General features: G+C 47.2%; 1 protein-coding gene across 2 annotated transcripts in view; it reads left to right on the top strand.

Annotated features, from left to right (window-relative positions):
• Nucleotides 1-20,270, top strand: part of LOC119396060 (inositol oxygenase) — a 254,688-nt gene extending 234,418 nt beyond the window's left edge. The window contains exons 2-8 of one of the 2 annotated variants that reach the window (XM_049416888.1): nt 6,308-6,364; nt 7,300-7,410; nt 12,773-12,853; nt 16,093-16,296; nt 16,847-17,026; nt 18,647-18,834; nt 20,018-20,270. In XM_049416888.1, coding sequence (XP_049272845.1) covers nt 7,330-7,410; nt 12,773-12,853; nt 16,093-16,296; nt 16,847-17,026; nt 18,647-18,834; nt 20,018-20,126 — 843 coding nt within the window. In that variant the 5' untranslated portion in view covers nt 6,308-6,364; nt 7,300-7,329 and the 3' untranslated portion in view covers nt 20,127-20,270. Of the gene's footprint in view, nt 1-6,269; nt 6,365-7,299; nt 7,411-12,772; nt 12,854-16,092; nt 16,297-16,846; nt 17,027-18,646; nt 18,835-20,017 lie in introns of those variants that run through there. The other variant, XM_037663118.2, reaches the window with a different exon arrangement.
• Nucleotides 20,271-27,038: the final 6,768 nt, after the last annotated feature.

Here is a 27,038-nt window from a genome sequence, read left to right as displayed (position 1 = left end):
CTGTTTTTCATTAAAGAGCTTTCTCTCTCTCTCTCTTTAAGACGAAAGCCTTAATGCCTCATCAAACGCGAAAACTGACCAGTCGGCGTCCCGCGGCGTCGGGCACAGCACGACTGATGCAAAAAAATCATCACGCGATGACGTCCCCATGTAACGTTATTATGACGTCACAGATCGCTACAATTTGTGACGTCATCATGGCGTCACAAATTCTGGCGTAACGTCACATGATGGCGTCATCACATGACGTCGCAGCTTGGTCAAAGGTGGGCCTATCGCTGAGGACAGTAAAAACCCAGGTGAGGTGCCTCCGATCCTGGAGGTAATGCAAAAAATTACAGCATATCCACGGGTGAATGATGAAGAGCTTGGGCGTAGCTCCTGAAGCAATCATGGTCTCGGGATTCGCTTCTCGTTGAGCCCGTTTCGCAGCGGCGTCCTTGGCGCGCACCGTCACGGGATCTGCCTGGCTGCCGCCAAGCGAGCGCCCGCCGCTGCGCATCGTCCATGCTCCGCCAACGATCCGACACGTACGGCGACGATCCAAGAGAATGAGAGAGGCGCTCGCTCCCCGCGCAGCCCGCGCAGCAGCCAATCGGAGAGGCAGCGGCACTTCTAGCGCCATCTAGTGTTGATTCACACAAGCGCCATATTGCACACAATTCTATTGGACCAACGCCATCTAGAAAATGAGACGAGAAATGGTGATGACGACACAGACTGTGTACAGCGCCATCTAGAATATCGTCCTTGAACTGCAGTTTGTATGTACTTCTATGAGACAGGGCCATCTATTGCATCATACGGGAGATTCGTTTACGCCGGACAACGGAGACGTGACAAGGGAGCTACGCCCCTAAAACACACTAATTGCACAAAGCTTCCGGAGGGTGGCGGGGCAGAATCACTACATGGACTGAGAAGAAAAAGAACATGCTTTCGCCTTCGAGTCGTCTTAGGTGAATGCATAAGGGACCCTGGGAGTTTTATTAGACCGGTTGTCATGGGGTTAACAGATGAAAGTGCTGGATTTTCAACACTGCCATCTCTTCGCTCGAGACGTCGCCGGACTGCACTTCCTCGAGTCACCTTGTGACAAGTTTCATGTGACAAGTAAGTGCTTTCGACGTAAGGTCTGTAATAGGAGACCACATCGCCAGGAAAGATAAATAATAAATCTAATGAGGAAGGAAACGGGAAGCGTACTGGATTCTTGGCGTTCCACGCATATACTTCAAAGAATCATATGAAGACGTACGCTGTTATGCGCGTTGCCTCTCAAAAGAAGATACTAGCGATGGCGTGTATGTTGCTACAGTGATGACACCGTATACGCCAGCCGTTGCTTGATAAGACAGATGCGCAGCGCATAACGATGGACGCCGCGCTGGTGGCGAACTCTCCGCGGAGAGTTGCATGCGTCCAAAATGAGCTTGGTGCCTTCGTTATCATGGGTAACTAATTCAATATTATCGACCAATATCTGATTACAAGACAAACCTATTTCAAATGCAGTTGCGGAAAAAGGTGACAAGATCACACTGGATGTGTATATAGGCATAGGAAGTTCAGGGAAAATGGAGGAACGAAGGAATTTCGCTGGAGCCAAAGTATTGACAAAAGGGACTCGTCTTAAAAGGGACGTCACATTTGTAATGTTTCTTGTGTAACAATGACACGCGCACGCGTGTCGGGTAATTAAGAAATCTGGCATTTCGTGGGCTTAAAACGACTACACAAATGTTAGGCACGTCGTATGCTGAGGAATTCCCAGTGAATTTTGACCACATGAAGTACTTTGAAGCGTACTTCAACCTCAGTACTGGAAAACTGTTGCGAATATCCCCGATCAGAGTGTGGCCGCCTGAGCACATATACTTCTCCCTTCCAGTGATAGCGGCAAATGCAAGCCACCTAATACGGACACGTTCAGGCTTTCAATCGGCTAATGTGCCAGTAAGGGATATGACATCTGGGTACGTGACAAGAGATACCCCAAAGCGCTGCTTTAATTCATACACAACACCGGCCCCGCATCACACGTATAATACACACATACACACCAAGCACTATGCTTTGACGGCAAATATGCGTAGAAATACAAGGAAAGAAGATGATCGAACCCGAGACCTCAGCAGCGTGCCCGGTTCAGTGGCGTACAGGAGGTGGCACATCGAGCCCGTGCTGCCCCCCCCCCTCCCCTCCCACACCGAATATTTTTTGCCATGGCATACAGAGCAGAAAACTGACACTCGACCACATCTGCCTGCCCGGCCCCCACTTCAGATCTTACGAGGTGCCCCCCTCCCCCAAAAAATTTCTGCCTGCGCCCCTGGCGCGGTTTACCACTATAGTATACTACAACAATGTGTTCACGGGCTCATTCTTCGTTGCATCTTTTGCACGTGGTTACATAGCGTAAGTTGGCTCGGTCCATATATGAACAGCAACGGGGACCATCGATAAAACTGCCCCTGTGCCACAAGGAGATAAGAATCAGTGAGTCAGTCAATCAATCAAGCAGGCGAGCACCGATTAGATCATATGCCACGACAAAGACCACGGGTACACTTGCGTGGCTGCTTTGCTCTACTGAAAAGGCTCTGTCTTGACCAAATCTGCAAGCTTCTTGGTCAAGGTCTACGCAGGTGTACGCCTGAGCGGTCTCAGCGTTATGGCGCCGCCTCGTTGCGTCTTCGATTTGTTTATACGAAGACAACAGTCGTGATGCTCATGGCGCAACGTGTTTGGTTTGAGCAGTTTGAGTGCTGCCGACTCTTGTGATCGCCCGCTGCCTCTTATCTTTCTCTACTTCGCCGTTCTTCGACCGCTGCTCTCTGGATATCACGCCGTGTGCTCAAGAGGCACAACTGCGATCGAACGGGAGAGCGTTACCTAAATGAGGAAGGGGTTGGCTGGGTCGTCCTCGTGGCACCTTGCGGCATTGAGCCTGTTATCGCATCGAGGAACAGGAGCTCGTGCGATATATCGCACCAGTGAAGACGTCTTGGACTTGGGACGCGCGCGTCCGGGCGCTTCAAGCGTGGCTCACAGCACCCTGGGGACTGAGGCGCGGATTTCCCTTTCTTTCTCCCGTCGCCGTTCTTCACAAGCGCGCTGCTCCACGGGCGTTTTCACAATGTGCTGCCGCCCCATACTTGCCACGTACGACTGTGGCAACGCAGCACCTCGATTAGACTGACGTGGCGAACCGTACACTAACTCGTTTTTATCCCTTCAGTGCTGTGGTTCTTCCACCGCTCTCTAGAGGGCATCAGGAGTTTCATCGGTTTAATGCTTCAAATAAGCGTTTGAAACATTAAAGTGATAAAACCCCTCATGCCCTACAAGGAGCTGGGGAAGAACTAATGCATTAAAGTTTGTTCTTCTAATGCCTCCTAGAGGACGCTAGGTGTTTTCTCATACGGACAGCGACACGAATAAATCAAAGTGGTGTGCATATACAGCTTAGATGCAAAAAAAAAAAAAAAGACCTGGTGTATAGACCTGTGGCGGTGGGTCAGTTCATGTGGCCATACCGCTGCTGAATACGAACGCGCGGGTTCGATTTCCAACCATCATTCACACATTGTCGATGGAGGCAGAATGCAGACCTGGTAGTGTCTGCATTCTGCTTCACTTAGCTTTTGCCTCTATAGCACCCAGAAGCCGATACATATATTGTACACTATTGCGCACTATTACCAGACAATTACTGTCTGCATCACGTTGAGGGCACGTTCACGAAGTACATACATGCGCCAGCTTCCACTTGGTCAATGACTTTAATTGGAAACGGTGAATAATAACCAATAATCAATGTCCGTGCGTCTTACTTCTGCCTGTGTACTGCAGCTGCTTCCGTCGTTCTCCCATCGACAAAACATTGAACTCGTCTCGATATCACTCAGTTGAAGTCTCACAGGAAGTGCCTTTATTTTTTTATTTTAATGCTGTTTAGGAGATGTTAGTGTTTTTATATATGGAAAAAATTAGCGGAGCGTCGCGTAAGGCTGCGTCATAGCCAGGACCAGCTAGGTGCCCACTGGTGGGCACCTAGCTGGTCCTGGCTTGGCTAGGCTTTTACCTACTCACCTCTCTCTATCCCACCCCTTGCTATACTATACTATACTATACTATACTATACTATACTATACTATACTATACTATACTATACTATACTATACTATACTATACTATACTATACTATACTATACCATACATGGATGCTTGCTCTAGACAATAATTTACCTTCCTCTATCTTTATTTCTCTTTCTTTCTCTCTGCACTCGTTCTCTCGCCCATCATATTTATTGCATCCAACGCCAGAGAAATGGGCGCACGTGTTCTGCGAGTGAAGCCGAAGACGACAATGAAGAAGAGAGCGCGTGCCGGTTCATGATGATAATTGTCTATCAACGACACACGGCCAACCTCGAGCATAAGATAAGAGCTCTGCTGTAAAAAAACATTTCATTAAAAAGAACCTAGGGACAGTTCATGCACGTCAGTCAAGCCTTAAAATTTATCACGTATTCACGAAGTCCAGTCACGTAGCGACACGAAAACCTGCCTTCAGAGTTTCCACACAGCACGGGAAAGATGCAGCGCAAGAAACGTCAACATCGCATCATGCTGAAAGTGATGTTAATTTTGTCGTTCTTTCACTACATCATGGATGCATGTCACGTAAATACGTATATATCTTCATCGCAAAGTTGACGCCGCATAAAATATAATATAAAAAAGTAATTGCGGCCACGGCGGCAGCATTTCAATGGGGGCTAGATGCAAAGAACACATGTGTGCTCAGATTCAGGTGCACGTTAAAGAGCCCCAGGTGGTCGAGATTGATCCGGAGTTCCCCCTACGGCATGCATCATAACCATATCGGACATTTGGTTAATAAAACCTTAGCAATTATATTAAGTGAGTAATTACTTTCGCCCATAAAATTTTATATCTTTTCCAAACCACGATTGCAAGGCCGTGTAAGGTAACAAGTCGTGCGATCTTGTTTAGATGGCTGGCTGGAATGGAGCACTCGCTGCTACGCATTAACAGGCGGAGACAGTAGGTGAAATCCGTGCATGCATTGCTTCATCTCCACGTCACGCGCCTTATACTCGTCAGCAGTTACGTCACACCGATTACGAGAACTAAACCTTAAAAGCGTCGCAACTCACGCTCCCTAATGACCGCGTAATCTGCTAACCCAAACTGCTGATTTTTCTTCTTCGCGGCCTCTACGAGGCATACGCCCCGCTAACGGCGCCGTTGGCGCGGCAAAGACAGGCACGTGTCAGACTCCGGAGACAGGCGACGCCGCGGTGTCTGGTATTCACGAAAGAACCCTCACACGAGACTTCCTCGTTCACTCGTCATGCAGCAGCATGCGCGCTTCCCCGTATTACACGCCTCTATCGCAATCATATGGTGTAAGCACCGACATGTGACACGAAAGAAGTCGACGTCATAGTCACAATGGAGACAACCTTTCCTCCTCACAAGGCGCGGCTTGCGCATGCGTTGCGCCCACCAGCGATAATCGCGCGTAATCGTCGTCGCAACGACCGGAAAGAAAAGGCCGACCGAAGCATAAGACGTCGATGCATTTGATAAGAGTCCGCCGGGTCTTGATATCAGTAAAGTGCACGGAGCGGCAAGACGCCGGAATGGCAAAGAAAAACGTGCGCTCATCTTGTCTCGATTTGATTGCAGAGGTCCAAGCGGCACGTGGATAGTCCGAAGACGGCAGTCCCCCGAGAGGGAAACCTCAGAGAGCCAAGGGTCCATTCGCAAAGGCGAGAAGGGGCCTCTCCCTCCGAACCTCCTCTCGCTATCTGGTTATTCACGTTTTATCAAATCGCGGACATGATGACAAGCCGTCGCAAAGCCACGAGAGTCGAAGCCGGTGCCGACCAGTTCCCTTTCCACCGTAAGAGCCGCCACTCCACATCTCCTCATCTCGATAAACCACTCAAACAGTAGCCCTCGGAATCGCGGATTCACCCACCGCGTGCGCGATGTCTACTAGGCGAAAGGATCGGCCGCCGGCATGCGGTCTCGTCTGTTTTTTCGATGTTTGTTTGTCTGTTTGTTCTTACTGGGCGTCGCCTTGTTATCTGCGGAGCCCTTGCCGACGTCACTGCCGGGTCTTGTCATGTGACGAGCCCCTCGCCCATTCACAACAATGTCGTCATACGGTCCCAACAGCCACCGCAGCTGCTGAGCGAGGCGCTTGAAAACGTCCGCGGGAGCAGTGGTGCCTCAGAAGGAAACACGAGCTCGCGCCGGAGATTGCGAGACAGGTACCAAGGTGAGCAGCGTCCGAGTAGAGCGCCGAGCTATCATCAAACTTTCGGTGAGCCCTCCAACGGTCGTTATCGAAAAAACTTGTTTCTGGTGCGCTCGCGCTGGTATCTTGAGATATGAATTCAGCATTGTTTAGTGAGATGAGAAAAGAAAGGGCCGAAACGCTGCACTTGGTCGTTTTCTTTTGTTTTGTTCTATTTATCATGTTTGTGTTCGATAGTTTCTGTCGCATGCTGCACTGCTAGGTTTTTCGTGCCTCATACTAATCTGACGAAGCAAGAGCAGGGACCAAGCTTGCAAGCCCAGAGATTATTTTACTTTTTGAAAGAAATAGCTCGAGAAACGACGACACGTGTCACAAAACAACGGAGGCACCTACCTGTCCTGCTGGCCAATTTCATTAGCCGTCGTCTTACTGCACCATTTCTTCCGAAGGGAAGCTGTGCCAAACAGGCCATGAAATCGTGCTGGAAATGCGCACTTAGGCACATGTATATAGTACGTAAAATTTGTGCAAGCAGTCAAATAGCCATATCATTGGTTTAAGGTGCGGCCAAATGGAGCTGAGCACATCGATTTTGGATTCACATTGTGTTAATGCACTCCGAAATCGACTCTCGAAGGTTATTTACTCGTCACTTTCTCACAGCAGGCGCAGTTTTACAGAAAGCTTGACGCATATCGGCAGCACAAATAGAATGCATATTTATATTTCTTACAAAATACTGTCTTTCTGAACGACTCATAACACACTAAATGTATGAAAGCAATCAGGAAAAAACATTTTCACATTTACAATTTCTGTCAGAAAAAACAACCCACGAAAAGTTTCTTATAGAATACACGACATCAAAAAGCATCGCAAAGGAATGACGCCTTATCTTTTCCATCATTCTGGGCTTCAGTATCAATTGTTCAAACCATCCTCGTTCTGCACATGATGGCTTAACATTTTGATCGTTGCCGTGATATTCTTGCGTGCAGGTTTAAGAAGTGACATCAAGTGCACCAAAAATGATCATCCTGGACCCGTCCGAGCTCTACCGTCCAGAGCACAAGAAAATGGAAGATTTCAGGACGTACACAACAAACAAGGTGGGCTAAACGCAAGTGCCGCTGCCATTGCATTTGTATTGCGAGCGAAGTGCGTTTATTTCTGGACCGATCCGCAAGAATGTTGCCAATGCGCGTGCGTCATATTCATCGCTTTGTTTGCTTAGTGGTTATGAGGACGCAGAAGCTGATTAAGTTTATAAGCTGGATAACAACAAAATAAATTTCTTTTCAGAGTAGCCCGTAGGGCCTGTGGTCGAAGCCTTAGTGTGGGGTAAAGGTATAATTATGACTGCACCAAATTTACCTGAATGAGCCTTTTTGGGTTCCGCTTTCATCGTAAGAACGCCAACAGCGGTTGGAAATCGGGCCCATACACCATACTAGAAATAGCGACGCCAAAGCTACCGACGCAACAAGTACCTAGAATTCCGCAAAGGTGTTCAAAATGCGCTATGAATTATTCTGTAAGTGCTTGACTGCTGACCCGAAGGTCGCGGGATCCAATCCCGGCTGCATTTCGATGGCGGCGAAGTGCAGGAGGCCCGTGTGCTTAGATTTAGGTGCACGTTAAATAACACCAGGTGGTTGAAATTTCCGGAGTCCTCCACTACGGCGTCCCACATAGACATATTGTGGTTTTGGGACGTAAAACCCCCAAAATTATTATTATTATTATTATTAATTAGTCTGTAAGAGATGGTGTTTGTAAATAGACCTCCCTCGTAGAAATTTTCAATCAATTTTTTTTCAATAACAAATTTTTTAATGGCAAACAGTGGTGGATTATGCGTACTGCAATTTTGAATGCGGTGCAAATTACCGAAGAAACTTCACATAACTGCTGTTGCAACACAGGCATACCTGTTTGACCACGGACTTTTATAAAGAAAAAGACTACGGAATTCAAAGTCGGAAAACTACAAATCTGGCATTTATGCTGTCAAAGATGTTACTGCTAATAAATGTACATCAATGTAAATAAAACAGTAAATAAAAAGTTAACTAGCAAATAAGAAAACTTACCCATCTCCTCATTTCCGGAGTAGTTAGACCTTCAACAGCGTGAAGTGAGACCTAACCATCACTGAATTGAGAAGGCGAGAGAAGTTAGGTGCTACAGGTGATGCACAGAGAGTTGGTCTATACATTAATCACAAAGTTACGCACATGAAATTTCGCAGCATGCTTGTGAAACACATTTCAAGGTCAGGCGTACCATAACTCCATCCACATGTTCTGTTGCTAAGGAAGGGGAATTGACGACCACTCGTTTGTAGCACGAGCCACAAGGAAATCCGTATGGATTTCCTTGTGGCTTCGTGCTACAAACGGCTGCTTGTCAATTTCCCCCCCTTAACCCTTCCGCCACCTCGCGGTGTTCCGCGGAACTCATTTGCAATATTCTAGGGCTATAGGATTTTCGGTCGCGTGCTTGACAATAACAGTTTTCTGATACTTGCTTGATTTAGAGTGTCATCTTGCATACTGCAGAGTGTTCGTGTGAAAGGTAAGAGACACGAATATTTGAGGGATGTGTACGCGGTACGGTAAAGGACCCCTGAACAACCTCCGATGCTTTTTTTTAACATTTCAAGTAAACGCGCGCATCGAGTTCATAATGCCGTCACGATCAACAATGCCAAACGCGGCAGCGCTGCGAGCCGCGGGCGCGCCACAAGTTCGAAGAAACCATTCCTTCTCCTCTCCGGGCCTTTCTGTAATCCCCAGCGTCGGCCGTGACGTCAACATTCGCGTTTGGTCATGTCATCCACCAAAGAACCTGTTCGTCTGCTCACACGTACGCGCGCTCGCCGCTCTTCCTCCTCGCACGGTGAGGAGGAGCACTCGGCCAGGAGGAGAGACCAGCCGACGAACGGAGCGTAGCGAAGGAAAGAGCGAAACGAGGGAGGGTCTCTTCGGATCATGAAGCGCGTGTGACTCCGCTATCACGGCACCAGTTTCGAAAAATTCTCGCGGCTACGTGTTTGTTGACTCGTGCACAACTGCAACACAACTAAATTTCGACCTCTGGGTGTTTTAGGGGCCCTTTAAGACTGCTGTATTCTGCCACCCAAATACATTATCACTTGACTTCGAGGGAGCATGACATGCCTGGTTTTTAATCCGAATAGTTACGTATCGCGCAACCAGTGATTCGCTTGTCTTCAGAAAAAACAAGCTCGGACAGTCAAGCCTACTGCCGAGAAGGCGGCATGAGTCGACGCAATCAGCTTGAAAACTATCAGTGTCGAGACAAGTCGGTAGATTTTACAAGTATGCCAAGCCGAGTCACTGGCTGTTACTATATTAAAGCAAGTCGGAAGTTTTAAAGCCTGCAAGTCGCGAAAGTAACAAAGGAGAGTTAGATCAGGGAGGGTGCGCGACACGAGGAAAATCAGAAGCCGCGTACGAATCCTGCCACCTCCGACGGCACACGCTGACGGAGGTCACAAAGTTGTTGAACTCCGCAGCAAGACAGTCTATGCCGAAAAAAAAGATAATCTGGTTGCATGAAGAGATAAGGCGTTACCCTGAAGACACTCGCCTGACCGCTCGTGTATCCATGTTCTCAGTGAACGGTATCGCGCTGCGGGCAACGAGTGTCGCGGTATCGCTGCTGAGCCGGTTACCGCCAGATATATATAAGCGATATTTAGGGTGCCCCTGTTTCCGCCTCGCGATGAGTGCCTCACTGTGGGCCATACACGCGTGCTTGCAAAAACGCACTCGCTGACTTAGCTGCTGAAATGCCTCAATCTTCTTGTGCGAATCTCTACTTTCTTTCTATAGGGGCCGTATAATGTAACAAGCTGTAGGATGTCCTTATTATTTTGCCCTTCGTTGGCCAACAAAACGGTCCCGATCATTGCAACTGTCAAAGGAATATGAACGCTCCTTACTTTAGTCGCCCGCCTTCTCTTTTTTGTGTACTGTTTAACGTATTTTGTTCCAGTCATGTAGAGAACAAGATAGAAGAGCGTTAATTATTTCTACAATGTCCTGCAATAAGTGTGTATTCGCAACTCTGTCTGACTTTCTTCCGCCACCACGGTGCACTTCCCAGTCAAGTGCGCGCAGTGTCAAATTGCAGCTGGTTGGAAATATGAACGACTACGAGTTTGCACTCAGAGTTAGCTGTGCGGAATTATTGAAGTCTCGACTCGCTGCCTCCATCTACAGATGAATCGTATGAACACTAATGCTGACCCAGTCGATTCGACTGTCTGCGAAACGAACGATCACCTTGCGCGCTCTGCGAATGGATGTTTGCTTCATAGTGTTACATCACTTTCGCGGGATCACAGAAGAAATGGCCGTCAAAAGTCAAGCGAATTATCGTTACATTCGTTCGGACTCCAAACACTTGAGCGATTGGACCGTGACACGTGGAGTATATACTGAGTGTGCAAACAAAAAACGTGGCTCTTAGAGTGTTTCGCACTGTGTATGAACGCTTATCTAGGGCTACACGTGCCGGAGTGAGAGGGTTATCTTGGCTTGCGCGTCGAGAAATATCTATAAATACGTGCGCACCATAGGGAACGCCGTCCGGGGGCTCTCCCAACTACCGACGTATGTTATCTATTGGAAGATGTATTACCGAGAGGCGTTCCACTTAAGATAAACTGCGGGTTTGTTTTAGTGGGCGATGTGGACCTCTTCCAAGGTTTGATTTTCGAAACGTTGAGATCGCGTCTTACCCGCAACGGTAGTCTGGTGGTTATGGTGCTCGAGTGCTGACCCGACGGTCGCCGGATCAAATCCCGGCCGCATTTTCGATGGAAGCGAAAATGCTTGAGACCTGTGTACTTAGATTTAGGGGCGCGTTAAGGAACCCCAGGTGGTCGAAATTTCCGAAGCCCTTCACTACGGCGCCTCTCATAATCATATCCTAGTTTTGGGACGCTAAAACCCAACAATTATTATTATATTATTATTATTATTATCAAGACTAAATACACACGTACACTGACGTCTCCGTCCCGTCGAATAGCCCTACCGTAGCTGTCGTCATGGCAACAGAATTCACCACTATCAAGTTAAAAACTCCTCACTTGAAAACATCGATGGCTGTAGGAATCGTAGCGCATCGCCTCGTATTACGCCATAAAATCATTGAGGAACCGACACACAAATGGACGATATTCTCTGACACGATGGCGGCACTGCAGCACAGTCCGCACTATATGACAGCTTGTTTTCTAAATTGTAGAAGTTGCACATCGAGCTCTGCATGAGGAAGGCACCATCTTACCTCTCAATGGCTGCCATGTCACTGCGGTACTATCGGCAGTTGACCTACAGATCAAGCTGCCTCATTCAGCTCATGCAAAGGACCATCCGTGTTCAATACCACTATCTAAAGCACACGCTGCACAGAAACTCCGCGTGCTTGCACGCCAATGCGCCTTATTTGACCGCGATGAACCACACTTCATGCATGCCCGACTAAATATGCCCTGCGTCCATCCTTAGGCGTGGGCTTCGATTTCCATCAAAACTTCGCCAAAGAGATGCGAACCTCTTTCTGTAGGTTATGCTTAGGTAGTGCGTTCGCGAATGCCTACATGTTCCGCGTAGGGACGGCCGACACCGCAGCCTGTGTTCACTATCGCGACGACAACGAAATTGACCGTGCTCTGTGCCAGTGTGCACCGAGCAGCGTATAAAAAGAATCTTTTTCCATCGTACTCAACAAGTTGCAGGACCGGCCTCCGTCGGTAAAAGGATTTCTAGAGTACCCACGATAATTAGCATCGCGTCCAAACGACTTCTTGCTATGAGCTTCTTGCTATCCGCTGACCTGTGTGAACGCCCCTCAGTTAGAATGTGTACCTTACATTTTTCTTTCTTCATCTCTCTATTTGCCTTAATTTATGTTCACCAATGCAGGGTAGCAAACCAGTAAGCTCACATCAGGCTAACCTTCCTGCCTTTCCTATTTCTTTCTCTCTCTCCCAGCAAATACTGGAAAATGAAGGCATAAACTTCATCCTTCTGTTGAATTTATTCCTTGGGAATATAGGATGTGCAAACCGGAATGTGTGAGCGTTTGTGATAAACGTAGGTCAGCTGTTTCACCCGGGGCAATTTCCGAACCGAGTTCTTTGTGCAACGGCTAGCATTTATTCCTACGCCTCGTCATGAACACGTAGTTCTAGAGTTTCGCATTATTCGAGTCTGATGGGGGCGAAATGCAAAGAACACCCGTGTACTTAGGCTCGTGGTCGAAATTTCCGGTGCCCCCCACTACGGCGTCTCTCAAAATCATACCGTGGTTTTGGGATGTCAAACCCAAACAATTATTATTATTATTACATTATTCTAGCCTCTGAAGTCTTAATTGTCGATATTCTTTTTTTATTCCATTGTTTTGCTCTGTTTTTATCTCCAAACGCAGGATGACCCGCTGCAGGCCAGGGTAGCGAAGACCTACAAAGACATGCACACTTTCCAGACCGTGGAGTTCGTCCGGAACCGGGTGGGTAAATCCTGACTTTCGAATATCACTGCAGAATGGGTCACAGCAGGCGCACCAAGCCTCTCACATCGCCAGCACTTTTTAAGAACCGTAGCACTTTAGGGGCCCGGCTTGTCCTTCATCCATGGTTATCATGTGGCGTGGTCACGCTCACAGTAAAGCGCTCAATACATGCCATAACAAGACAAGCAGTGCTCAAAACTGGGTTAAAATGAACGAAGAAGGTCTAAAATAATATAATTAACAGAAATAACCAAGAAGTAACTTAAAATCGCTAAGAAAGTTTCGGACACATGCTGCTGACTCCGGCGCCGCGCAAGAGATGGCGCCACCGCCTCGCAGAGAGCACGATTCTTCCTCTCACCGGCTCTCTACGGCGCTACGTCTGAAGGGGTAAACAACCTGGCGGAACTCGCTGCAGACGACACATATCTCAGCTGCCGTAACAAAGTTTACAAAGCGCAGCAAAAAGTAGCGCACATGTCGCACACCGAGTTTGCGAACCTCCCTAACAAGATTCTGCTCGTTCCCGAGAAACCCTACCTGCTTACCTCAAACGTTGACGTCATCGACGGTTTGGTAAACGGAGCAGTGGGAACACTAAGAAAGGGAATCGCTGGGTGCCTGCGCTGCGCACTTCCTCAGGTTTCCCAGTAGTGGAGCTGAAGAATTTTTTTTTGCTCTGACCTAATGACTTCCCCGTAGTCTAGTCTTGCAACAGCGATCTGCAAGGCTTTGTCGTATCATTTTCAGACATCCTACGCTATTGACCTTCGATTTCTGCATGGTAAGCGTGTCAACGACCATACGGTAAACTGGCCGCAGTGACAGTACGGGGCCGCTTGTGTCCACTCGTTTATACAGAGACAAATTTGACTGAGTGTAGAAGACTTCCGGCCTAAGTATTAGCCCAGTTCTAAAGCCGTGCTTCAATGAAACTTTTCACGATGAAACTTTGCGTTCAGCATCATGCTGTACCACTGACTCGAAGATTTTAAGATGCGCATCTTATGGCGGAGTTCAAACCGGTGATGTGCGGCGTGACCACCCTTACTGCGCATGCGCAAACCCTCTCCACACACTTCCTCTCCCTCCCCACTTCCCTCTCCCCATTTCCCCCTATCCACTCCCCCTCTCCATTTCGCCTCCCTCTCTCCACCTCACTTCCACCTCCCCCTTTCCCCTCTACCCTCTGAAACGCGGGATCAACATGCCGAAACGCTGCTTCGCATTGCCTCAGAGATGGTGTGATTTTTTTTTCACTCTTGGAGAAGTCCTTAGTTGGCATCAGATGCCATTCCATCAAGCGCTTACAGTTGCAACGTTCGTACTTCAACAACGAATCAGTGTGACCCTACAGCAGTGGTCACGTGGTTCGTTTTCATCGCCAGTTAGCTCCTTTCTCTGCTGCTTCTGACCTGCATTATGTATCATTTCTGAGGGTGACCGAGGAGATAACTATAAAAATAGCAATGCGGAAGCAAAGATAGCCGACGATGAGGGAGCCAAGTGCGAGATTACTATTTTGACGCACAGAACACCACGTTATGAAGGAGGAGTAGGAGGAGGAAAAGAAAAAACGGAAGGACCGGGCACGTTATGAAAATTTTGCAAGTGCTTGGCGGGTGGACGGGTTTGCAGCTGAAGTAAGCCGTCATAGGGTCAGAGACGGATTTCTCACTGTTTTAGCCACCATACTGCTCCGCACTGGAGACATTGCACGGGAGCACTGGTTCACCGTAGGGGAAAGAATAATTTATTGTTATTCAAATTGCAGCTAGCTTGCATTTCTCTTTTCAGATCGACGCGTGGTGCGCTTCGTACGAATAGTGGCATGTTTTCTGTTTGGTGATAATTTCGTGTGATAGCAACTTTCTCTCGGTCTTCCAAGATGCTGAGCAAATGATGCTGCAAAAGCGTAATCCGGCTGCAGGACGACGTTTTCTATGTGAAAGCTGAACGACAACAAAGAATTCCCGCAGTTAATTGAGTTAGCGAGGCTATATAGAATGTGTCAGTTGCGTCGCTCAGATAGCTGGACTTTTTAGAAAAGTCTTTGACGCAGAAAAGGAGCACCACGAAGACTGCTCTCCCGCGGGTGCGTCCAATACATGACCCCTCGCGTGTGTTGTGATTCTCGCATCAACGAAGCAAATGGTCGGCCCGAACGAGTGTCAGAAGTTGAGCCGCACACGCTGCACGTGGTGGGCTTATCCTTGCACGCGTTGTTAGTCTTATCAGCCTCTTTTCTACGCGGGTCATCTTGTCGTCAGGGGCGCAGACCACTGGGGCATCGAGACAAGAGGCCTCCGTCCTCGATATCGTGGCTTCCTTCTGCACGAAAACGTGCACCCCCCCCCCCAAAAAAAAAGAAAAGTTCAAGAAATGTCGCTATTACTAATCTTACTCGTTACCCGTGCAGCCGTTGTGAGCGGGTCCGATATCTCGGCGTCTGGTCGTCTGAGCTGATCAACGCTCGAGAACTTTGCGATACCTCTCTGTTTGAGCCGCCGCCGAGCTTTCCTTATTAGTGGCGCTGCGCGGCGGCAGCGCATGTGCTTACTGATCCGTCCCCCTGTTTCTGGTGCTTCTGAGGCTAGTCTCGATAACGTGGCTTGACTTGGACAGGCATTCCCTTGATACTGATGATTGCGTATTAAGACGTGAGAGCGATTATGTAGGCGTGTATGGCGTAGGGTGCGAAAACAGGTATCGTCACCTTCAAGTGCGTAGCTGAAAAGTACACGCCTCTAGTGATGTGGAAGGAGCCGTGGGTTGACGAAGCTCTCTTCCTCTTGACTCGACGATCTATGGCAGGCAAAATGCATCAGGCACACCGGAAGGGATCGCGACATTAAACACAGCCGAAGGTTAAATTCATTTGTCATGAAGCAAGAGCCACTCACATCCGGGGAATAACCACTCTGGGGGAGAAAATGAGCATTCCGAATTGATGTGCTCTTATAGTGTGCGTAGTGCAATTATATCGTCCGTATTGCAAATCGCTGCTTATTTGTTTAATATCTTGGAAAACCAGTGCATTCTTGATGCTATGTAAACTGAGCCTATCTCAAGGGGCTTTTCATGGCGCCCGGCTTGAAGGTGCTCTCGACTACTGGGAATATCGCCACCTTGTTATCGCCATATCCCTACATTGTTAAGTTGATCAGCTTCGAACAGGAGTCGAGATTTTTTCCTTCGGAGGGACTAATTCTTGCTCTACTTGCGGACGTGCGCAGATGGCTGAGTGGGGCAAGTTCAACAAGGCGCGCATGTCCATCATGGAGGCCTTGGAGAAACTCAACGACCTGGTGGACGAGAGCGACCCCGACGTGGACATACCCAACATTGTGCACGCCTTCCAGACTGCCGAGAAAATCCGCGCTGCGCACCCACAGCAAGACTGGTTCCACCTCACGGGCCTCATACACGACTTGGGGAAGGTGCGATGCGTTCTTCCATATGCGGAGATAACGATTTTGTTTTAGATTTCTTCTGTATCTTGAATGACAAAGCTTTGATTTTTTTTCCTATGTTTATCTTGTGGTATGGTGTCTCGTTTGCTTGTTTTTTTCCACACCATGTCACGTGTAGGCAAGTGTCTTTGACAGTGAAAGCTGGAAGCTGCCGTGGTGACCGGGTAGTTCTGATTCCGAAAAAAGTGTTGAGGGTTCCGATAACCTTCTACAGCAGACGCATTCAGATGTCATCGCAGTGTCAATAAAAAAAAGAAAGGTGGTCTGTTTCGATCAATTCTAGTTTGACGAACCATAGTTTCACATAAATTTACTTCTTTTCTACCCCCTCCCCATTTTTAATACAGAGTGTTCCACAGCCACGAAGCTTTGTTAGGACGTGAAACCCCACCAATTATTCAATCGATATGTTATAAGTGACCTGTGAACTCTCTGCCTACGTAGACGAAGTCTGAGCAGCGAATTATTTCCACGATGTCTAAAACGACAATGTTCCTACAAATCTGTCTATACACAGGTGATGGCGTTCTACGGCGAACCACAGTGGGCAGTGGTGGGCGACACATTCCCGGTTGGTTGTGCGTACCAGGATTCCATCGTGTACCGAGACACGAGCTTCGTCGACAACCCGGACCTTGAGGACAATCGCTACAACACCCGTCTCGGCATCTACACCAAACACTGCGGACTCGAAAAGGCACGCAGATGCTTTTTTTTTTAAATTCCTCAGGTGTAAGCATCTATGAATGCGGTTTAACTTTTCTACTTCGCAGTTATATATACTTGCCCTTGTTTTCGGTGATATATCTAAGCATTGTCCCGAGTATTGTGGTTGTCCTCCGGGAAACGACAAGACTGTCAGAACAGCTTCTCGATTTGTACACGTTTCGCACATCTCTGTGCTACCAAGACGTGTCTTCGTCGAAGCACTTATAAACCTCTATGAGCTACAAGTATATAAGTGTATAATCTATAGGACAGAACGTAGCAGATAGCTTACAGGGTTCTCTGTCGTGTGAAAAAGAGGATGTCATACACTTGCGTTCATCATTCTTGTTGTTAGAAGATTAGCTTCCTTCCAGCGCCTCGATAAAAATATTGGTTCTTCAGAACAGTAAGATCGTACTAGTCATAATTAAGGATGCATATTTTTAATAATAAATGCAGGCAATTGTTTTCATTCCGAGCATAATGCTAAAGAGAATTGTCGGGACACTTGCCAACTGCAAACCACTGTGAAGGTTAATCAACGAAGAATGGTACACACGGATATTAGTCTTAAACTTCAACGATAATGTTGAGTTTTGTGGTGGCGTGTCCGAATATTTGTGAAAATGATGACACGTTAAAGACATGACATATCCTACCAGTTCCCCGAACCAGCCTTTCAATGAGAGCAAAGAGAGAAAAGAAAAAAAAAAGGCATGTGGCATGACTTGTACAGGCTGCCGCTTTATTTCAAACCAGTCGTCTTTACCTTTGCAAAGGCTACCATGCAGAAAACACTGAAACGATCCTTTCGTCTCATGTCTGCTGTGGGCAAACACCGCGGCTGGTATGAGCGTTGGGCTTTATTTTCTTCTTCATTTCATTTGTGTACAGAGCTGTCGCAGAACCTGCCGAGCGCCGCCGTTTGGTGACCTTTCAAAGCAAACATTTATTAATATTTCGCTCCGTGACGTTCGTTTGCTCTGTCGCTCAACCCCATTCCACTCCACACCTGCCTCAAGTCGGCCACTGACAGGAACCAGTATACTTATCCGTGTTCTTAAATGCCTACGGAACTGGTTTTTACGCTGACTGCTGGAAGGTCTCAATACATTTGAGCATAAAGAGTATGCTGAAAGCATATAAAACGCATGCTGACAGATGTGAGTTAAAAAAGCCATGTGTGCGCGCACCTTAAGCATTCGTAAGAGGTACCCCAAGAAAAAAATTGTGTAGACCTCGAAAGTCAGGGTTTCCCGGGTTGCTAGAGTGCATTACTGCGTACTATGATCACAAGTGCATATGTCATTGCTGATAGCACGTGCACTGGCACCGTTTATATATATTCATGACAACTGCTTAAAAACTTTGTTGGTTATTATTCGCTGCTGCTAACAAAAGTGCATTTCGAGTGCATTTGCAAAGTTACATCTTATTTTACTCATGGCGTAAATGTAAATGTCATTTGAAGCAGTATACTTTTCAGAGTTATTAACATACCAGGGAATTTCATTAAAGATTATTATCTCTCCCTCTCTCTCAGAGGCATAATCTCTGAATGCTTACTACAACCATAATATTGGTACTACGGCAACGCCTCTGTGTGCAGGTTCTCATGTCCTGGGGCCACGACGAGTACATGTACCAAGTGCTCAAGAACCACGGGGCAACGCTTCCGGACGAGGCCATGTACATGATACGGTTCCACTCCTTCTACCCCTGGCACACGGGAGGCGACTACATGGAACTTTGCAATGACAAGGACCGGCGCATGCTGCCTTGGGTCAGAGAGTTCAAGTAGGTGACCCTATCTAATCACAGTTTGAGGCTAGTAACGACAGTTAGGTTGCCTTCAGCGGTCAGTTTAGAAGTTGTTGTGAGAGCGCCGGCTAACCGTGGTCACGCGACTAAGCAGCCTGCTCTGGCAGATAAGTGGCTGGGCTCTCGGAAGATATGCCTCCGTCTAGCTTACTTGAAAGGGCATTTTCGGTGGCTGTTGCTATGCGAGAATTGTGCGTTGAAGCCAAGTTTGCGCACGCGTCTCAGTGCGTGAGCCACGCAGTAACACTGACAAGCCAACATTCTAAAGGGCAGTGAGACAGCGTTCACCCAAGCCTAGAAAAAGAAGGCCCTCGAAAGTAACCTCACTGATGATGGGGAACGAGAGCATATCTTTGTGGTGTATGGCCTGTCGGACATACAGTATAGCCAAAAAAAAAAAAAAAGTAAGAAGCTGTGCAACTTGATAATATACCAAGTTCTGTCACGGAACCTTGAAGGGTTTACGAGGCAATTACTTGTAGAGGCTTTTCTCGCTTCTGAATTTTCGCGACGCTGCACGATTCCTGTTTTCAAATATACTTACGCTTTTGGCCATCTAGGACATTGCATTGAATGCTTCTGTTTTAACGGAGTGCTAGATTGCATTTAACGCAGGCCTACATAATGTATCTTTGGGACGTTCACAAGTCTGTGCTGACGTACGTTTGATGATACTTGTGATGTAGGCTGAAAGTGCAGGCTCTGTCTTACTAAGCATGCAGATTTTTGTGTTAGGATGAGTTTCAACGTACTACTTTACGACGTATTGAAACAAGACAGAAATTCAGGGGATGATGGAGGCTTCGACTGATGAAAAATCAGTGTGAACAGGGACTGTCGCTGGAGCCAACATTCCGACTAGAGAACTTGCCTTCGTCAGGGCAGCAACAGTTGCTTTCCTGACGGAGACAAGTCCTCTAGTCGGAACGTTGGCTCCAGCGACAGTTCCTGTTCAACGATCCGTTCTTCTTCTCAATACGTACATTTCTATTCTGCTTTCCTGTGCAGAGTGTGACAACAACGTACTACCAGTACATTTCTTAAGATATGCAGGAACTCGGAGTGTTTGTGTTTTAACTGGAAGGGAGCGGGACAGGATGTATTTTAGGAAGGGGAGAGGGCAGAGCAATGTCATGAGCTAGTGTGTTTTGCCTTTCAGTAAATTTGACCTCTACTCAAAATGCGAGGACGTTCCTGACCTTGAGGCGCTGACGCCTTACTACCAGTCTCTGATTGACAAGTACGTTCCGGGAGTTGTCTGCTGGTGATGCCAGGAGACACGGGAGACAGAAGCCTCCCGTGGCTGAGGGTGCCTTAAGAGGCTCGACTTCTTTACCGTCGTCGTAGCACTGGACTCGTGCGCAGGCCATTCGTCTAGGAGGCTGCGATCGCGCTTAACTTTAGTGCCGTGGTTCTTACTATACAGCGAAGACTAGCAGCCCGCAGTATAATTGGCGCGGACACATTTTAGCATCGTTTTTACCCTACGTGAGTTGTGTATTGATCTCAGGGTCCCGACGTCGCGGTTGCATAACATTTTATACTTATCAATGTCCAAAGTGCGTGCACTTGTGTTCGGAGACGACGCTACCACTTGAGAGGCCACAAACGAACGCGCGTATATACATAGAATTCTGACATTTGTTTCATCTCATGCGCGGTGCTTAAGACTGATGCGCCGTGTAGTTTTCGTTGTAGAAAGCTATGCGCAGCGCTGTGTAATAAAACAAAGTTGAGACTTTTAGGCACGAGAGAGCTTTTCAACACCGGGAAGCGTAGCAAGAATAATTTGTGTGAAGCTGTGCGGCAGATGTATGGACAGGGCGAAGAGTTCATTTTCATGTCCATTGACAACGGCTGCCGGATGCAGTTTCATCGATCAGGTGTTCGGTGAGAGCAGGCACATGTGCATGGTTGACAGTGTATGACATAAAAAAAGATATTCCAAACCACAACAAGACTGCGAACTCTTTCGTCAGATTTTTTTCAGCCATCTGAGCAGTGCATGGCTTTGCAGCTTGGGCATTGAAGGGTTTGTCTGAGAAGTGATGGATCTGGGACCACTTTCTTCTAAGAAACAACAGTTACCTGAACTTGCGCATTCACGTTACTTTACAGTAAACCACACGCACCTGCACGCTGTGTCTAACATCTCTCCCCTACGCTTGGAAGTTTTTCAGCCAGAGCAAATAACTAACCTACTAATAAACGCATGAAGCATCACACTTATGCATGTGTGCCACATCCCGTAATACGTATTGTTGTGAAACGGTAGCTGAAACGACCATCATGCCGGACTTGTGTAAGGTCATAATATCGAAAGCACAAGCGTGAATGGAGAAAGAGCTAGAAAATTATTCATTCACAACAAAGGTAGTGTGCATTGCGAATTTTTTTTGTTTTATAAAAGCTGTGCCAATAAAAACATTAAATATACGATTCACAGTAACCATTGGCCCGTTATTTTAACTCTCCAATTCCGCTTGTGCTTTCAAGGTGTGAACTGCACAGGAGAGTTGTACGAGGCTTTCACTTGACACTACACATTTTGCACGCACATACAAAAATGCGCAGCAAGAAGCACATGAAGAAAATAAAGGTGAACTTCGGCCTTCCAAACACTGCGAGCCATCTGGAATGCTTTGGTGATGAACGATGTTCTTTCTAGTCGAGCAGCCATCATACACACCGCATGCATGGAACAGATAGCACAGTTATGGAGTTCACTCTCAAACTCTCCCTCTCTTACTCTCTTGTTCCCTTCCCCACGTGTTGGGGAGCAAACTGGACGTATTCTAGTTAACCTCCCTGCCTTTCCTATACCCCCCCCCCCTCTCTCTCTCTCTCTAACAAACCGTTCCAGAACTGGGACTAAGTGTTGACTACAATGTGACTCAGAAAAGTTGAATATTTTTGCTTCAAAACTACACGCAACTGCTTCGAAGATTCTATTCGTATCACTGGCACTTGAAGTAATAAAGCCATGACAGCGGCGACTCTCTGGCACAAAGTGCATGCGTACACTGAAAACCTAGTAGCATAACTTTTAAAAAAGTGACAATGGTAATCAAATGCAACGTACACATATTCGATTCGGTCCTAATGTCGGGTTGGCAACTCAAGCACTAACAGCCGCTTACATATGTCTGCGGATGTGGGCGGGAAGCCATCACCCCCCTCTAAAAAACGCCAGGCCTGCGCTAAAACCGCAGCACAGTCACAGCGAAAGCTGGAAGAGCGGCGTTTCTAGAGCCCGTTAAGCTCTCTTGGGGCTACAATACAAGTACACTAGAAAGGTACCCACTACGCCATAAATCACAATTTTTGTGAAGTTTGGAAGCACCTACTAACCCATTATTCTTCATTCTGCGGAGAAGCGAGGCACCAGCTACACGTCTGTAAGGCATTATGTGCGCTTTGTTCACGTGACGACTGATGACGATGAAGAATTATGGCTCAGCCCTTTGTAATGGGTTGGAATCTTTAAACGGCCCACCAGGTATGTAATTTGCATTGGGTGACGCCCGGTCGCTATTTCCCTCTCCCGTCATGCTGTATAACATACGTTGACGTGGGAAAGAGACGGGGGGGGGGGGGGGGGGAGCGAAGAACTTTACTGAGACCCCGAGGAAATGGATCATACGCTTATTGGCTTCCTTGGCAACCAATACAAGTGCCCTTGCGAGGAACCCACTACGCTATAAATCATTGTAATTTTACTGAGACCCAGAGGAAGTGTATCATGCGCTTATAGGCTTCCTTGGCAACCAATCCAAGTGCACTTGCGAGGAACCCACTACGCTATAAATAATTGTAATTTTTGAGAAGTAGGCCAGCAGGCACTCTGCCATTTTTTTCATTCTACGGAGAGCGTTGGTACCTGCTAAACCCATGTAAGGCATTATGCGCACTTTGTTGATGCTGTGCCTGATGATGAAGAATTATGGCAGGGTCCTTTGTAATGGGTTGGAACCATTCAACAACCTGCTCGTTGCGCAATTCGCATTGTGTGACGCCTGGTTACAGAATTCGCGTTGTGCTACGCTTGGTGCTTATTTTACTCTTCTACCACGCTATATTGCATATGCTAATGTGGTTCCTTCCCGACATGAAGCCTGTATAGGACATTTTAGCAAAGCAGTTTCAAGCACCGGCATGGCTCAGAGGTTGAATACTGGGCTCCCACGCAGAGGACCCAGGTTCGAACCTCGTTCCATCCTGGAATTTTTTTCTTATTTCGAGCGATGCTGGTTACGGACACCGGCGGCGGCGGCGGCGGCGGCAGCGGCGGCGGCGGCAGCGGCGGCAGCGGCGGCGGCGGCAGCGGCGGCAGCGGCGGCGGCGGCGGCGGACAACTACGGCGCCAAAAACGGCCGGTGAAATGATCTCATAACAGCTTTCGCTGTAAAAATTATCTCGATGTGTATTGAAGTGTTCGCACGTGCACCAAATGAGGTGTATTTAAATGTTTTAGCCCTGGCTTCCAAGAGTTGATGCGCTAATCTTTCCTTTCGAAGTCTATAAGCTACGTAGAAATACCTGCAGAGAACCGTCAGACTAACACTGGCAATGACGCTACTCATCCAGGAAGGTTTGTGCTTTTTCATTTTTTAGCCGCTTGGCGCAGTGTATTCGTCAGACAGCCGTGCTCACAGTGATACCGAGGTGAGGTCTTGTAATCTAGCCCATCACAAGGTGCACATTGCCTGCTCTCTGAAGAACCTTTTACTGCATGGCAACACAAGTTGAAGCTTTTAACAGTTCCTTCACTGGTTGGTGAAATAAAGATTAGGCGAGTTGACGGTAGCTCAGAAATAAAAGGCAAAGCAACCAAGTAACGCGAGGCACGTGCCGTTAAGGAGTTGTTAGCAATGCGACCTACGCAACGTGGGACCAACGCTTGCTTCCGACATGTGGACCAGCCGGTTCCGTCTTTATCGCTCGTTACCAAGCGTCAACAACGGCTTGCATTCCGATACTGTGGCATAAGACAGCCCCGCAACGTATTATGCCGTCGATGTCACCGCGCGATTCTCTCTTCACGAGCGTGCACCCCTCAATTCATTTAGCGCTTTTATTCTTCTGTAATGGCGTAAAAAGTGTTGTCTTCGTTGTAAAGCCGCTGAAGCAACACCTCCTAGAGTTGGACGCGAATGCGTGCTTTGAGCATTGACGTTTGTTAAGGAGAGCTGTTCTTCATGCAAAGCTATGCTTTAGCAAAATGCTGAGAGCGAGCGCTAAGCATTGTCCTGGGCCGCACGACAAGGTAGAAAAAACCGTCTTATAAATTAACCTCACCATGAGGCCTACACAAGTTCAGGTATTTGAGAGAAGCTAAGAAAGGTGAAAAATTGAAGAGTTAAATAATGTTGTCAACTATACTCACATTTCTCGAGTTTACCCCCATTCAAAAGCAGATAATGCAGTTTTAGATAATGAGATTAATTGTTATGTAGCTGTTTTTAGGGCGTAAGCCCACAGCGCCTCATCAGACGCTGACCTTGAAAAACGCGGCATACGGTACAGAAACTCACGTGACTTTGGTGAGTTTCATAAAAACCGGATAAAAGTCAGGGTTGGAGCCGAAACCGAACCTCCGGGTATTGGGCATGGAAGTCAAGTATGCATTCTACCACAGAGCCACGCCAATGCTGTTCTTTTCCTTCGTGGTATTTAGTAAAACCTGTATGCGTATGGAACAATATAGCCAAAGCCGCCTCTACAAGGGCGCAACAAACATTACAAAGCACAAAATTCAAGGAAGACTTCTCGAAAAGGGTATTAAAGAGGTACATTTCAGTGCTTGAAACCACTGACGCTATAAAGTCGTCATGTCGATCAAGGAGCCAGATTCACCGATGTAATATCGCGTGGCAGAAGAGTAGAATCGCATTAAGAGTCACACCATGTGAATTGCGTAACGAGTGGGTGGTTAAAAACTGCCAACCCATTACAAACGGTTGAGCTACAATTCATCAGCAGCAGCCACAGCATCAACAAAGAGTGCCAATATTCACGTAACCTTTCAAGCATCGATTATTATTATTATTATTATTATTATTATTATTATTATTATTATTATTATTATTATTATTATTATTATTATTATTATTATTATTATTATTATTATTATTATTACAAAATAGCCACACCAAGTGGCTTTCGCCTTCGAGTCGTCTTAGGTGAATGCATACGGCGTCCTGTGTGTGTTTTTCTTTAGATAAGTGGGGAAGAGTCAGGATGGTGAAAACATATATTCATTTACATGGCAAATTATTTGCTGAAATGACCCGCCACGGTGACCTAGTATGGTGCTCGGCTGCTGACGCGAAGGTCGGGGGATCGAATCCCGGCCGCAGCGGCCGCATTTCGTTGGAGGCGGAAATGCTTGAGACCCGTGTACTAAGATTTAGAGGCACGTTGAAAAACCCAAGGTGGTCGAAATTTCCGGAGCCCTCCACTACGCGGCGTCCCTCATAATCATATCGTGGTTAAGGGACGTAAAGCCTCAAGAATTATTATTTGCTCAAATCAGCATTCAGCAAAGTATGTTGAAACACTTACGTTGGGACATGATGATGGTGATACTCGCAGACACAGGACCCAATCGCGTGGGCCTCGTCAAACAAGCGCCTAGAGCTAACGCACAGCATCGTTTATTGTCGAGGAGGCTCTCAAGAAAGCAGCGCATCGAGGTCGTTTGGTAGAAACACCCGACAATCCAACGGCCGACAGAATATAACGAACGTCATGACCTGACAGGAGGGTGATTTCCTTGTCAGGATTATCTTATGGGGGCAAATAGCACGACCCCTGAGATTCCATGGCGGCGTCGCTGAAACACAAGAAACAATTGACTCAATTTGTTGACAAAGTTGCTTCAATGTTCTAAAGAGAACACGAGCGCCCACTTAATGCTGAAGAAATTGCCCCTGTTTCGTCACGTGCCAGTCTCACGAATTTCGTTTTCCTTCCTCTACGTACTTCTTATGGATATACAAGGACACTTCAAACAAACACGAAGGCGCCCTTGAAGTCCACATTGCAACGGGAACTCCTTATTGATTTTATCGACAGCTTTTGATGGACAGAACAAAAAGAGCCAAGGGTACCTTTCGAAACGAAACAAAGATACATAGTTTTACCCAGATGGACCTGCAAATTGCCAGGCGCTCCTGCTTGTCTGACAGCAATGTCACCGCTGTCTAGCAATGTTAAGAAAAAAGGAAGTATCAAGGTGACCAGTTGACAGATTTGGTATGTATGCGGTCGCCCCAATGACGGAGTAATTGATATAACCTTTAGCATTCTGAGGGCAACATGTTTTTCTTATTGTGTTTCATTCATGGTGGCGTACACATTCCATATGCGCTAAATAATAGTTGTTGCATTTGTGTGTGACAACATACATACATACATACATACATACATACATACATACATACATACATACATACATACATACATACATACATACATACATACATACATACATACATACATACATACATACATACATACATACATACATACATACATACATACATACATACATAAAGTAATGAACAATGTGAATGTCAACGAAGAATACTTATTGCTAGCGAGCGAAAAACACCATACAAGAAAACATGTGCTCTTGCATTATTCGAAAAATATTTTTGTGTACTACACTACTTACATACATATGGCCTTAATTACCATTACACAATACAATAAAAAATTTTGCGGCAGTCACCCACGGCGATAACAACGCAAAGTGACCGTTATTGTCTCCGAGAGTTTCCTAACAAGCAGTCACAAGTTCGAGAACCACCCGTACTAATATCAAGAACGAAAATGCTTATAGAAATCACCGTAGTATCCTACAACGACAGAACGTTTTACGTAATGAATAGTGCTGGGTTTAGAATTAAGGTTCAATATAGGTAGCATAGGCGTGCGCACAGGGGGGGCAGGGGGGGCAGGGGGGGCGGCCGCCCCCCCTAATCACATAAGAGGGGGGGGCGCAAAATCTGCCCCGTACACTGACCCTTCTAGTCACCTAAGAGCGGGGGGGGGGGGCAAAGTCTGCCCCATACATTGACCTAGTAGGGTGGGGGGGCGCTGCGGTGAACCTTTGCCCCCCACCCCCCCCTGATGGGGAACCCTGCGCACGCCTATGATAGGTAGCTATGGCCACG

This window comes from Rhipicephalus sanguineus, chromosome 6, assembly GCF_013339695.2.
Source record: "Rhipicephalus sanguineus isolate Rsan-2018 chromosome 6, BIME_Rsan_1.4, whole genome shotgun sequence".
NCBI classification, from domain to species: domain Eukaryota; kingdom Metazoa; phylum Arthropoda; class Arachnida; order Ixodida; family Ixodidae; genus Rhipicephalus; species Rhipicephalus sanguineus.
This window is presented reverse-complemented; position numbering and strand designations above follow the sequence as displayed.